This window comes from Stylophora pistillata, chromosome 11, assembly GCF_964205215.1.
Source record: "Stylophora pistillata chromosome 11, jaStyPist1.2, whole genome shotgun sequence".
Classification (NCBI taxonomy): Eukaryota; Metazoa; Cnidaria; class Anthozoa; order Scleractinia; family Pocilloporidae; genus Stylophora; species Stylophora pistillata.
Genome location: NC_142529.1, coordinates 2,324,473 through 2,338,427, shown reverse-complemented (window position 1 = coordinate 2,338,427; position 13,955 = coordinate 2,324,473). Strand labels below are relative to the sequence as shown.

General features: G+C 40.3%; 1 protein-coding gene across 1 annotated transcript; it reads right to left on the bottom strand.

The window, feature by feature from the left end:
- Nucleotides 1-85: 85 nt before the first annotated feature.
- LOC111340008 (proton channel OtopLc) lies at nucleotides 86-13,677 on the bottom strand. Its single transcript, XM_088739577.1, has one exon. The coding sequence runs from the start codon at nucleotides 12,394-12,396 to the stop codon at nucleotides 10,546-10,548; it is 1,851 nt and encodes a 616-aa protein (XP_088595703.1). The 5' UTR covers nucleotides 12,397-13,677; the 3' UTR covers nucleotides 86-10,545.
- Between the last annotated feature and the right edge of the window lie 278 nt (nucleotides 13,678-13,955).

Below are 13,955 nucleotides of genomic sequence, written 5' to 3'. Positions count from 1 at the left end.
AATAATGCACCGCGGCTTTATTCAGTAGTGCCGCGCGTACCTACGGTAGATGGTTAGATGGTTTGGGGAAAATGTGACTCACAAACTGTGTAAATGTGCTATCACTGTTTTATGGAGGATAGTGTACAAACATGTGTCATAATATTTTTAAACTAGTTACAATTAGTATTTTTTGTAACTGCTATCTAAGAATGTCAAAATAACTATTTTACTATTTTTACCTTCAGAAAACCCAGTGGTTAACATTGAACAATTTTCAACTGAGTGTCGAAGTTAATCCGGGACTGCACTGGTTTTGCATTATTTTGTGCTGTGGTTGGTTCGTTACTCTCTAAGCCAACCACATGCAAAACTAACACCAATTACGACTTGGTCGCTCGCGCTTTTGGCGGATTTTTTTTATAAATTTGAGTTCTTATTGGCTCTTCAAGGTGTTTTCCTTTCTTCTGATTGGCCGTTGCAATTACTTTGGTTTTGGATTTACGACACTAAATCGAGAAACGTTCTATCACACAATTTTATCTACAGCATGCATGAATAAAGTTACACAGTGAAAATGGTTAAGACTTTGTTGTTAACCTGGGCCGGAAAACTTTGACTTTCATCAGCGTAGTTTGAGGCTTGTAACCGATGAAACATAGTGCATTTTTCTACCATTAAATCCTAGATAACTAATTTTTAGGTAGCTTTTCTTCTTTGGATCGCAAAATGAAACGCTGGCGATTAAGCGGCGATTTGATTTCTAAGTTTGTAATCAAAAGTGACGTGAAACTCGATTATGGTCAGTCTACCAGGAATATTATTCTTCAGTTGTGAACTATGTAGAGTTATGAGTTCTTATGTACAGTTCTTCGCTTTGTCCTTTACATCTGTCTTAATAATAGCTAAAGATAATTTATTTTTTTAAATTAACTTTTAAATCCGTGTCAATAGTATTAACAAATGAAGCACTTAAAAGGCTGCTGGGCACTAGTACTTTTTTCACATTTATACACGATGTTCGTTTTTTGTTTTTTTGTTTTGCCTTTTTTTCGGTTGCATTTACTCCTGGATCCGATATCAGCTGTTATACTTGTTACATACATACTTTTAAAGGACCGTAAATTTCATTTCGTATTTTGGGCTTTATGAATTAAGAGAGTAAGTTAGTCAGTTGTTCGGAGTGACTGTCTCTATGTTTTCATCCACTCAGTTGTTCAGAAATTCATTCAGTCATCAATTCGCTAGGACAGAAAGTCCTCAGACAGGCCAGGTTCACCAAGTCAGTCAGTCAGTCCTGCAACCTACTTGCGATCGACAGTCGTATCTGACAACATTGGTCGTTCAGTTGGTCAGTAACTGTCTGTCTATCTGTCTGTCTATCTGTCTGTCTACCTGTCTGTCTATCTGTCTATCTGTCTGCCTATCTATCTGTCTGTCTATGTCTGTCTATCTGTCTGTCTAAGTCTGTCTATGTCTGTCTATCTGTCTGTCTATCTGTCTATGTCTGTCTATCTGTCTGTCTATCTGTCTGTCTATGTCTGTCTATCTGTCTGTCTGTCTGTCTGTCTGTCTATCTGTCTCTTCGTCTGTCTTTCTGTCCGACGGTTCCTCGATCGTTGCATTGACCGTCAGTTGGCCTCTTTGTTTCATCTGTTAAGTAGACTCATTGTTTGACAAACTCGAATCACGTTTCTGTTTATATTAAAACCTTTTGACATTTTCAAGTTTGGTTGGTCAGCCAGTGCATTGGTTACTTAAACTCTGTTCAGTCAGTCGGTCGGTCGGTTAGTCGTTCTGTCTACCAGTCAGTCAGTCTGTCCTGTCAGTCATTCAGTAAGTATGTTGGCCAGCCAAAAAGGTGGTCTGTCAGTTGGTCAGTCAGAAAATCAGTCAGCCAATCATTAAATCGGTCAGTCAGTTTGATCGTACAGTAATGAACCAATCCGTAATTCTGTCAGCTAATCGGTCATCAGTCAATCCTCTACCCACTCAGTCAGTCAGTAAAACTGTTAGCCAGTCAGTCATTCAGTCAGTCAATAGGTTAGTCAAATGTTAAGTCAGACATTCCCATAGCGAGTCAATAAATTACTCAGAGAATCAGTCACGTGGCTAATCAAACAAAAGGCAGTTAGTAACTTGATCAGCCACAACAGTTGCTAGAATAATCACAGAGTAAGTGCGTGTGCCATTAGCCTGTATTTAATACTCGAATACTATTAGTTTCTAATTGATTTGCCCTTTAGTCATTATTAGAACATAAAGGCAGTCAAGTATGCTACCTTGTCACTCTTCACGGTCCTCAGTATATACCCGTTGTCGTTGCTTGTTAGACAAGCTCGCTCTTAGAAATTTATGACTTCTTTAAAGCAATACGATATTAACCAAGTCAGGTTTTAGTCACAAAAAAGCTCATGCGATGACCTTATGAAAACCTCTCGACTACTTGAAACAAATATAGAAAATAGTTTCAATCGTCATTTTCCAGACAACCCTCTCTCGCAGTCAGTCCATTGGTCATCAGTTCGGCCAGTGAGTTAGTAAGTTTAGAACTAATAAGTGTAGTTATGCAGTCTTACATTGAGGCAGTTTGTCGTTAGTCTTTCAACGTCAGTCAGTCAATGAATCGGTTAATTTGTCCGTGAGGCAGGTAGTCAGTCGATGTCCGTTTGTCAGTCCGTCAATTAGTCAGTCCTTCTCTCGGTCAGTTGGTTAGTCAGTAAGTCCCAATGTCCTTGAATTCGGCAGTCCCTATGTCCTTGAATTCGGCAGTCCCTATGTCCTTGAATCCGGCAGTCCCTATGTCCGTAAACCCATCCGTCAATCAGTCAGTAAGTTCGTTAGGCCTCCTTGCCGTCAGTTCGTGAATACGTTAGTCAGTCAGTCATTCTCCATTTCGGTCCGTAAGTGCGTCAGCCCATTTCTCCTTTAGTATATCAGTCCGTAAGTTCGTCAGTCCTTCTCTCCATCATGCCATCTCCCCTTCAATCCGTCAGTCCTTTAGTCCGTGGGTCCATCATTCCTTCAGTCCGTCAGTCCGTCAGTCCTTCTATCCATCAGTCCGTCAGTCCGTCAGTCAAGCGGTCAGTTAGTTTATAGGTGGTGTGCTAGTGAAAGCCGTTTTATGCCAGTCACATGTTTGACAGAATTTGTTGGATAAGCTAATCCCTCAGTAGCAAACTCAAACATGGCCTTATAATTAACTTACACATAGTTCATCTGCATGCTCTGATGAACAGTTATACCAACAGTGTATAATCACTTTCGTCGGATTTTTCATACAAAAGTGAACATATTGTGAAAGTTCTGTCAGTTTCTTGACTAACAAACGTCAAAAACAAATCTATTTTGTCGTCATTTGTCTCTTGATTGTCTGTCTTCTTGTTGGCTGGTCTGTGATATCTGCCCGTATGTTTGTTTCTTTACCCATCCATTTGTGTCTGTATGTGTTCTATCTAACCTACGAAATGATTCACGTCTTTGTTTGTCAGCCCGTATTTTTAGTTAGCGATAAACTGCACCGAGTCGATCAGTTGATATGGCTCTTGAAACAGGTCAGTTGTTTAGTTACATGATTACTCACTTCCTTATTTGTCAATTTACAGATTTAGCTTGCTTTGATGTACGTCTTGTTTTGTAGTTCATAGAGAAAATTTAAATTGGGTGTCGAAAGCAATCCGGGATTGAACTGATTTTGCTTTATTCTGCTCTGTGATTGGTCCAGAAAACTCGCTCCACTCTCTCAGCCAATCAAATGCAAAACTACACCAATCACGAGTTGGTCGCCCGGACTCTTAAAGGCGTTTTTTTTTCTTGAGTTCTTATTGGCTCCTCAGGGTATTTTCCTCTCTTCAGGTTGGCTGTTTGGATTACTTAATAGTCAATAGAAAAGCGCTCCTAAAGCGTGTAACGTGTTAGGAAAAGTGAAAAATAGTTCGTCATCTACTTGGTCGGTCATAACGTGGTAGTCCGTCTGTCAGTTAAAAGGAGGTCAGCCAACCAGGATGTTATTCAATTATCATTATAAATTAATTCATTTTAGTCAACAAATTGATTAGTCATTTGGTAATAATGTAGTCAACAGGTTAATTGTCAATTCTGTCCGCCAAACGATTAGTTGCTCAGTTGGCCATAGAGTCAGCTAATCTCAACTAGTTTGCTCTTTTTAAGCTTGACCGTTACCTCATGAATGACACAGACAGTCTGTATGTCATCGCGCTGAGTAATTATCTCACCACGCTGCAAGTCGGTTGGTCAGTCTACTGATGGGTGGGTCAGTTAGTCAGTCAGCTAGCCTGTTATCTGATCGAGAGTTGTTTTTGGGTTTTCCGCCATAAACTGGTTAGTCAGTCTGTAGTTGAGCCAGTCATTTTGATTTTGATTGTTCATTTTGATTGTTCTGCTCTCAAACTTATCAGTCAGGTTGTATGTGCCAGTCAGTTATTTAGTCAGTTAAGTTAGTTATTTAGGCAGTTAGCCAGTCATGCTGTACGTCCCTTTTTTTTTTCAGTTTGTCAGTGGGTGAGTTATTGAAAAAGTGACTGAGCCATTCATTTAGTCAGTTAGTCAGTCATTCACTCACTCAGTCGGATCAGATCCACTCAGTTAGTCATTCAGTCAGTGAGTCAGTTAGTCAGTCAGTCATGCTGTGCGTCTCCCTCTATTTGTCTGTCTGTTTGTCAGTGAGTGAGTTAGTGAGTAAGTATGTCAGTCGGTCAATCAGTCGGTCATGCTGTGCGTTCCTCTATTTGTCTGTCTGTCAGTGAGTGAGTTAGAAAGCAAAAATTTTAGTCAGTCAGTTAGTCAGTCAGTGATGCTGTGCGTCCCTCTTTATGTTTATCTATCACTGAGTGAGTTAGTGAGTAAGTGACTGAGTGAGTCATTCATTCAGTCAGTCAGTCGTGCTGTGCGTCCCTCTTTATGTTTATCTGTCACTGAGTGAGTTAGTGAGTAAGTGATTCATTCAGTCAGTCAGTCGTGCTGTGCGTCCCTCTTTATGTCTACCTGTCACTGAGTGAGTTAGTGAGTAAGTGACTGAGTGAGTCATTCAGTCAGTCAGTCAGTCGTGCTGTGCGTCCCTCTTTATATCTATCTGTCACTGAGCGAGTTATTGAGTAAGTGACTGAGTGAGTCATTCATTCAGTCAGTCAGTCATGCTGTGCGTCCCTCTTTATATCTATCTGTCACTGAGTGAGTTAGTGAGTAAGTGACTGAGTGAGTCATTCATTCAGTCAGTCAGTCGTGCTGTGCGTCCCTCTTTACGTCTATCTGTCACTGAGTGAGTTAGTGAGTAAGTGACTGAGTGAGTCATTCATTCAGTCAGTCAGTGATGCTGTGCGTCCCTCTTTATGTTTATCTGTCACTGAGTGAGTTAGTGAGTAAGTGACTGAGTGAGTCATTCATTCAGTCAGTCAGTCGTGCTGTGCGTCCCTCTTTATGTCTATCTGTCACTGAGTGAGTTAGTGAGTAAGTGACTGAGTGAGTCATTCATTCAGTCAGTCAGTCGTGCTGTGCGTCCCTCTTTATGTCTATCTGTCACTGAGTGAGTTAGTAAGTGACTGAGTGAGTCATTCATTCAGTCAGTCAGTCGTGCTGTGCGTCCCTCTATGTCTATCTGTCACTGAATGAGTTAGTGAGTAAGTGACTGAGTGAGTCATTCATTCAGTCAGTCAGTCGTGCTGTGCGTCCCTCTATGTCTATCTGTCACTGAGTGAGTTAGTGAGTAAGTGACTGAGTGAGTCATTCATTCAGTCAGTCAGTCGTGCTGTGAGTCCCTCTATGTCTATCTGTCACTGAGTGAGTTAGTGAGTAAGTGACTGAGTGAGTCATTCATTCAGTCAGTCAGTCGTGCTGTGCGTCCCTCTATGTCTATCTGTCACTGAGTGAGTTAGTGAGTAAGTGACTGAGTGAGTCATTCATTCAGTCAGTCAGTCGTGCTGTGCGTCCCTCTTTATGTTTATCTGTCACTGAGTGAGTTAGTGAGTAAGTGACTGAGTGAGTCATTCATTCAGTCTGTCAGTCGTGCTGTGCGTCCCTCTATGTCTATCTGTCACTAAGTGAGTTAGTTAGTAAGTGACTGAGTGAGTCATTCATTCAGTCAGTCAGTCGTGCTGTGCGTCCCTCTATGTCTATCTGTCACTGAATGAGTTAATGAGTAAGTGACTGAGTGAGTCATTCATTCAGTCAGTCAGTCGTGCTGTGCGTCCCTCTATGTCTATCTGTCACTGAGTGAGTAAGTGACTGAGTGAGTCATTCATTCAGTCAGTCAGTCGTGCTGTGCGTCCCTCTTTATGTCTATCTGTCACTGAGTGAGTTAGTGAGTAAGTGAATGAGTGAGTCATTCATTCAGTCAGTCAGTCGTGCTGTGCGTCCCTCTATGTCTATCTGTCACTGAATGAGTTAATGAGTAAGTGACTGAGTGAGTCATTCATTCAGTCAGTCAGTCGTGCTGTGCGTCCCTCTATGTCTATCTGTCACTGAGTGAGTTAGTGAGTAAGTGACTGAGTGAGTCATTCATTCAGTCAGTCAGTCGTGCTGTGCGTCCCTCTTTATGTCTATCTGTCACTGAGTGAGTTAGTGAGTAAGTGAATGAGTGAGTCATTCATTCAGTCAGTCAGTCGTGCTGTGCGTCCCTCTATGTCTATCTGTCACTAAGTGAGTTAGTTAGTAAGTGACTGAGTGAGTCATTCATTCAGTCAGTCAGTCGTGCTGTGCGTCCCTCTATGTCTATCTGTCACTGAATGAGTTAGTGAGTAAGTGACTGAGTGAGTCATTCATTCAGTCAGTCAGTCGTGCTGTGCGTCCCTCTATGTCTATCTGTCACTAAGTGAGTTAGTGAGTAAGTGACTGAGTGAGTCATTCATTCAGTCAGTCAGTCGTGCTGTGCGTCCCTCTTTATGTCTATCTGTCACTGAGTGAGTTAGTGAGTAAGTGACTGAGTGAGTCATTCATTCAGTCAGTCAGTCGTGCTATGCGTCCCTCTTTATGTTTATCTGTGACTGAGTGAGTTAGTAAGTGACTGAGTGAGTCATTCATTCAGTCAGTCAGTCATGCTGTGCGTCCCTCTTTTTGTCCGTCAGACAGTTAGTCTGTGGGTTCACCAGTCAGTTTGTGAGTTCTTAGTCAGCAAGTCAGTAAGTCAACCGGAAAGTAAAGGAGTCAGTCAGTGAGTAGGTAAAACAGTCATTAATTCATTACGCTAAATTGTTTGTAGTTAAGCCAATTAATTGAGTCGCCGAGTCAATCAAAAAGGTCGGTAAGGTCATTAATTCCGTTAGTTCAGTCTTTCAGTCATTCAGTCATTTCCTAATTTCCTCATTCCGTCACTCCGTCATTCTATCATATAGTTATTCACCCACTTGGTCATTCAGTCATTCAGCCCATCAGTTATTAACTTGGCTAAAGTTAGTTTGCTAGATAGTCAGAAAATGCCATCAGTTTTCTAAATTAGTCCTTAGTAGCAGGGAAGTAATAAAGCTCAGATGTCGTTCCGCTGTTTGACTTGTTAATCAGTCACCGTCAATATGTCAACTAGCAGAGAAAAAGACTATAAGTTTAATACGTGTTCTTTCAATGCAATGGTCTCGCAACTACTCATGTTTGGGCACATAGTATGAAAGAGTGGAGGAAGAAATGTCTTTCAAAATGTTTTTATTCTCAGTTAAAAAATACGAAAAAAAACTATACCAGTGAAGTAAGTAAAGTATATCCGTTGATTACTGTGAAAGGCTGTTTCTCTTCCGTTTGAATGTTTTATTTTGCAATTTTTTTTTTCCTGTGGTTCCACAAAATGTTGCAAAATGTCTATAAGTTTGTCAGTTCAAGCCTTTGTAATTTCTATGTATCTGCCTGTTGTTCTTTTAGGTCTTACGTGTCTTTGAGTTTTTCTTTTAGTGGTCGATAGACCTATTGCCCCTATCTGTCCCTCATCTGCAAGTTAGTAACTCTCTGTCTTTGTTACCGTCATTTTCTGTTTATTATTTTTTTTTGCCTGTTTGATTGGTTATCTATCTTCTTGTTTCAGTGTAGGTGTTTGTTTGTTCGTTTCTCTGTCCCTGTTTCTGTCTGTCTGTCTGTTTATTAGTCTGTCAGTCCGTTAATTTGTCAATCTATCAGTCAGTTAGTGAGTCAGTCTATCAGTCAGTCAGTCAGCCTGTCTGACTGTCCGTCTGTCCGTCTGTCTATATGTCAGTCTCTCTGTGTCTATTTGTCTGTCCGTCTGTCTGTCTGTCTGTCTGTCAGTCTGTCTCTATGTCAGTCTGTCTGTCTGTCCGTCTGTCAGTCTGTCTATCTGTCTGTCTGTATTTCTGTAAGTCTGTCTATAAGTTCGTCTGTCTGTCAGTCAGTCAGTCAGCCTCCGTCTGTCTGACTGACTGTCTGTTTGTGGGTTGGTTGGTTGGTTTTTCTGTCTATTCGTCTGTCTGTTTGTCCTTTAGGCAGTTGTAATAATTGGTGAAGTTACTAAGTGACGTTCGATAGCGAAGTAGTTGTTCATTTTTCTTGATAGCTAGTTGTTAGTTGTGTTAAACTTACAGAGAGTAACAGTTGCGTAAGATCAGTGAGACTTCCGCAGAGTCATTAGCTTAGTATGAGGTCAGATCAAATGTCGTCCGTCAAACTGTCAGTACAGTAAGTAGCAGGCAGTAGGGAGTAGCGAAGTTGTCTTAAATGTATAATCTAATTTTGTCGTTGTAGCTAGCCGGTCTGACGGTTAATTTCTTCTCCTGTCTGTTTGACTGTCTGTCAGTCTGTATAGTCACGGGGTAAGCGGAGAGGTGAAAGTTGAGTCAACCAGTCCGTCAATATTTAATCAAGCGATCTATAACTTTGTCGGTCATCTAAACAGTTAAGGCCCTCGTTTTCAAATCATCAATCTGTAAGTCTGTATCTTTGGTGGCGCATTATCGACAGCCAGCTAGTCTGCCTGCCAACTAGTCCGTCAGTTCGGAATGTCAGTCAGACAGTTCGTCAGAGTGTGCGTCAGACAGTTCAACAGTTGGTCAAACAATTGATCAGACAGTCAGCCAGACAGCTAGTTAGTTGTTTTTGAGATTATTGTCTATAATTATAAGTTACTCTGTTATCGTTCAGTCGGCTTATAATCCGGGCTAGTCCTTGACATACAGTTGATTAACAGTTTAGCAACAACTCAAGCCTGTTAGCGAGCGAGGGTGGTCTGTGTCACTGTTGGTCTCCCTGTCAGATTGTCAGTCGGGTCTGTTGTGACTGGTTGTTATGCACTAATCGCGGAGTAAAATGTGTTTTTGCCTGTCTGTCAGTCGTATACATGGCACACAAACTACTGTTAGTCTATCTTAGAAATGATTCATTTAAGAATAACAATTCTTTGTTGTCGACGACAGTTAACACTCGGATGTCGTCATCTGCCATCGATATCATTTTAGAAAAAAATAAAGAAATATTGGTGATTCCTGGCGGACATGCCATCGAGAAAAACAAGAAAAACTGATTCATTTTGCCATGAACGTGTGGCTATTTACAAAACTACTTGTTTCCTTGTCAAAAATAATATTGAAATATCTTACCTTACTTGTCTTACCTCAAGGTAAATACGTATTGTCCGCTGAAAATAAGCCTTAGAATGTGAATTGAAATCTCACTATGGATGGGTAAGGTATAAATAAATGAAGATTAAAAATTCCATACTATAATATATAAATGATTATCATCAAATTCATTATTACCGAAAAAGTTATCAATCTACAAAACCGCCAATTTTACGGCGTATCTATTTCGCGCTAATTGTGAAGTTCAGGAAGAATCACCCATTTGAATGAATCATGCTTAACGAATAATAGAAATGGTTCCTAAAACCGATATGTACTGAAAAATATATATACATGAACAATATACATACTAAAATGACTATTCACTTAAGAGTTTTTAACATAAAATATATTAGAATTTTTTCCTTTTCCATGAGTTTGCAATCAAATAGCAAGAAATGTTCACCAAATCCTTCTTCAAGCTCGTTGGTAGATGATGAACCATGTGGAAAAATACTTTTCATCGAAGAAACATTTGCATTTAAGTTAATTGCTTCGAAGTCCCCCACGATGCAATTAAGTTGTTTGCATGGCTAAAACTTTTAGCCTGGAAATGGGAAAAATTCTGTCGACTAATAAAACTACTGGAACTTCTTTCATCAGCCGTCAAGATTCAATTGAGTGAATAGCAGAATCTATTCACTGATATATCCGTGGTCTAATTAAATGCAAGTGCATACTGATATTCTTAGAGTTTATAAATTTAAATGTCGGAAAATTATTCTAATGCTAGCTAGACGACAGGTGAGATCTAGTCAATGCTCTTCCCCTTTAATTGACCACGGAAAATTTCCCTCAGCTGGAAGTCTAATACGGTCAAAGAAACAAGCAATGTTCTCTGCTTATCCTCCATTTTGAAAACGAAGTATTTCCGATCTTTTCCGATCTTTTCGGAACTATACATTACTGAGGTACTCTAGCGACGGGGAGCGAAAGTCAAGATTCTCATGACGGACTCGACCAGCACTTGTTCCCTTGACTGCACATTTTTTGCATGATCTTAGCTCAAGTTGTTAACTCTAAAGCAAGACCACACTTCAAAAAGACAAGCTGCTGAGTGAAAGCGAAAGAAAATACATAAAGGATAAGCTAAAGTAGTAATTGCCCTCCAGGAAGTCTCACCGTAAAACACCGTCTGAACTGGTGTGGTCGCAAAGTTCCTCATTTCGAAGAAGGAATCCTGCGCCCACAGTGCAACATTCGTAGTCAGCAGAAACAGCGTTCCTTGTCGGACTATATTCGCTCCCAGTTCCTTGAGCGGTCTGAAGCGCAGCGCCTTGATAAGGGCTGTAGCCTGAAGCATGGCTTGGAACAAAATCAATGTTGATTTAGCGAGTGAGAAATCCGATGCGTGACGATGATTCCTTATTTCGGCGATGGCAGCTGTGAGGCATAAACCAGCGTAGAGAAACATCCCTGTGAACGAAACTATTAAGAGAGTGTCATCTGCACCAAATGGATACCACATAAATTTTTGATTCATTAAACACCGCAACACAACCCAGCAGGCCACGCACATGAACACCAGCAAAATAATTTGGTAAAGGTAATAAAATTTAAGCGCGTTTATAGAGTCTCGGTCAACCCACAGTAAACCAACTGCGAGCAGCAACACGATCGAGAAAAGGAGGCCAATCAAAAGGCCTGGGTCAGAGCTTGGGATCGCGTGCATGCGAAGTGCATCCTGGTTTTCAATACATGATTGACATATAGAAGAGTTTGACATGGCTCTATTCAGCGAAAAACGGCTTGAAAATCTACCACTTGACACAGAATCCCTGGATGGTGTGGCAGCTTCGCAGGTCCCATATCCGTGGTCATGTTCAAATTTTTCGAGTCGTTCACTAAGATTATCCGAAGTCGTATTAAAGTCAGACAGCTCGTCATAGATATAAATATCTTGCGGGTCGGGATCAAGATCCCGCATCCCGCTCCACATGGTGTACAAAATGCCACCCGCGATAAGTGAATACTCCATTGTAAATGGATATAAATAAGGTTCGGACGCCTCCCAGATCTTTTTCATAGAGTAGTGATTTGCAAAGCAAGCGTTTTCTTCGCGAGTGCTTAGATCTTCAAGTGATCTCCGCGCACTGAAAATGCTTTTCGAATGGCTAAAAAGCGCGCGAAACCATAGGCATACGTTGGTACCAAGTATGTGGAAAAGTACAAGTCGAATGCTTGGTGATTTATGAAGGGTTGCTGTGGCAAACTTTCTTAAAAATAGAATTTGTGCAAAAATAAACACAGCCTTGAAAATGGAGAAGAAAAGGCTGGATAAGTTGGATGAACATTCGATATAAAATGTTATGTGGAGTAGATCCATGACACAACTTCCCGCGCCGAAAACGTAAGCCCCCGCCATCAGAGGTCTGTGTGAGTGGGGCGAGGGCGTGATAAAGTCCACAGTCTTCCGATCGCTTTGTTTACAAAAGATGTAACAGATCCACAACAGAGCTGGACAGATACAGGTGATCAGGAACCCATCAATGTGGTCCGTTGTCACGCCGGAGTCGGCCTTAGAATCGTCTTGTAGCCATTTGGAAAGATTAAATACCACCCCTGCTGTTGTTAGACAAATCAAGTACAATAAGCTAGCAATTTTCCCGTCTCCCTTCACGCCATCGTCTGGTAAAATCGGTTCCAGAACGTACATAAGAGACGTGACAACACTACGCAGAAACTTTCGGTTTTCTTCATTTTTTGGTTCCTCTTTAAGCTGGACATTTCCAACAACTTTTTTCTCGTATAGTGGATAAGTTTCCTTCTCGCACCGCATGATGTTTAGTGTTTTTAAAGGTTGTTGAGCTTCAAGGTAAGAGGCCACACGGCCGCTTGTTTCTTCCTTCATGACGTCATGATGTCCAACCAAAACAGCCGGTGGATTGTGTGGGTCTTTTGATCAACATGGCTTTCTTATTGGACAATTCATGAGCTCATTGTTGAGGAATCATCATTACTTCATGGCCCACTGGCTCATTAAAATTGGATTGCTTTCTATTGTCATTAAACAGCCAACCAGAGCGCGAGGTTGAGGTCATGGATCAATGGAGCGATAAACTCATGAACAAAGAGTCAAAAGTACTTCTTAGAAGGAGACTCGCCATTTTTCTTTTTCTCTCGGAGAAAATCAAAGGTTTTTTTTTTTTCATATTTTTATGTTAAGTAAATAAGAGAAAATTGCTCCCTAAATTCTGCATTTACTTTTCTTATTTACCGGTCTAGGCAATTCTAAATCACATCATATCTCGTAATATTTGAAGCCTAATTTTCCTTTTATAGCGATAGCGAAACACTTCCTGTCCAAAAATTGATAGACCATTTTTAAAAAAACCTAAACTTTATGCTCCTTGACCAAAAATAATCAAATAGGCTACACGCTTGAACTGATTTTAAAATATCAACAAAGACGGAAGTCCTTCTCTTGAAAATATATGGAAACGAAATATGGTACAGACATTTTAGATACTCGACTGATCTATAAAACCTATTGAGTCTCGTTGAATTTCCAAGCGACAAATTTCGAGCGATTTTCAGTTCTTTTTTTTCTCCTTTTTTTACCTCAGCCTGCTACAATATGATAGCTTTTTGCTTTTAGTTCATCAAAGCGGAAAGAAAAATTACGTTATGGAATGTTAAGCAGATGAAAACAAAGAAACAAATAAACCCATGAAGCGTGTAGGCTGACGAGGATATTCAGTGAGTTTTATTTAAACAAGTGAACTAACCGGAAAATCTTCAACAACGAATCGCCACTTTCACACACGGGGAATCTTAATTTTTCGGTCTGTGTGGGTCAAGAACCGTTTGAATTTCACTACACTTCGTTGCATTTTCCTCCCAAACAAAACAATGTAGCTTGCTCAGGCTAACTGATGGTCTCTCTAGTTCTTCATTCACTGCCATTCAGTTGAAAAATAATCTTCCCCAATTTTAAGTTCGTAGCCATGCAAGGCTTAAATGTTCCTCCTCTATGTTATCAGAATCTGTCTTTGTTGTTCGATAGCGGATTTTTTTTTTCTGTTTTCAAATAATTTCAGTAATACTAGTCGAGAACAAGTGAGCAAGTTGTCCAACCATTTTACAGGTGAAAACTAGAGACGAAGAATCAGCCACCTGGTAAATTGTGGTCCGCCCACTCTACTTAGGTATCGATCGAAGGTCAGTGGAGAAATAAATGTTTTTCATCGAACAACCACATTTTATGGTTATTTAAATCATTTACTATACCGTTTCCCATAAATATATCTAGTTATTTACTTTGTTGCAACATATAAAAATGTATGAAAAACAGATAATTCTTATATTACTGTTGTAGAAAAAGAGAAATTTTCCGTAAAGTTAAGAAGTGTCGTAATGATGATTTCACTATCAGTAAAAGGATTGGGACCGAGTTTTGTAGTAACCTCG

Coding starts and splice junctions, on each gene's coding strand:
- LOC111340008 (XM_088739577.1), bottom strand. CDS start 12,396: ATGAAGGAAGAAACAAGCGGCCGTGTGGCCTCTTACCTTGAAGCTCAA.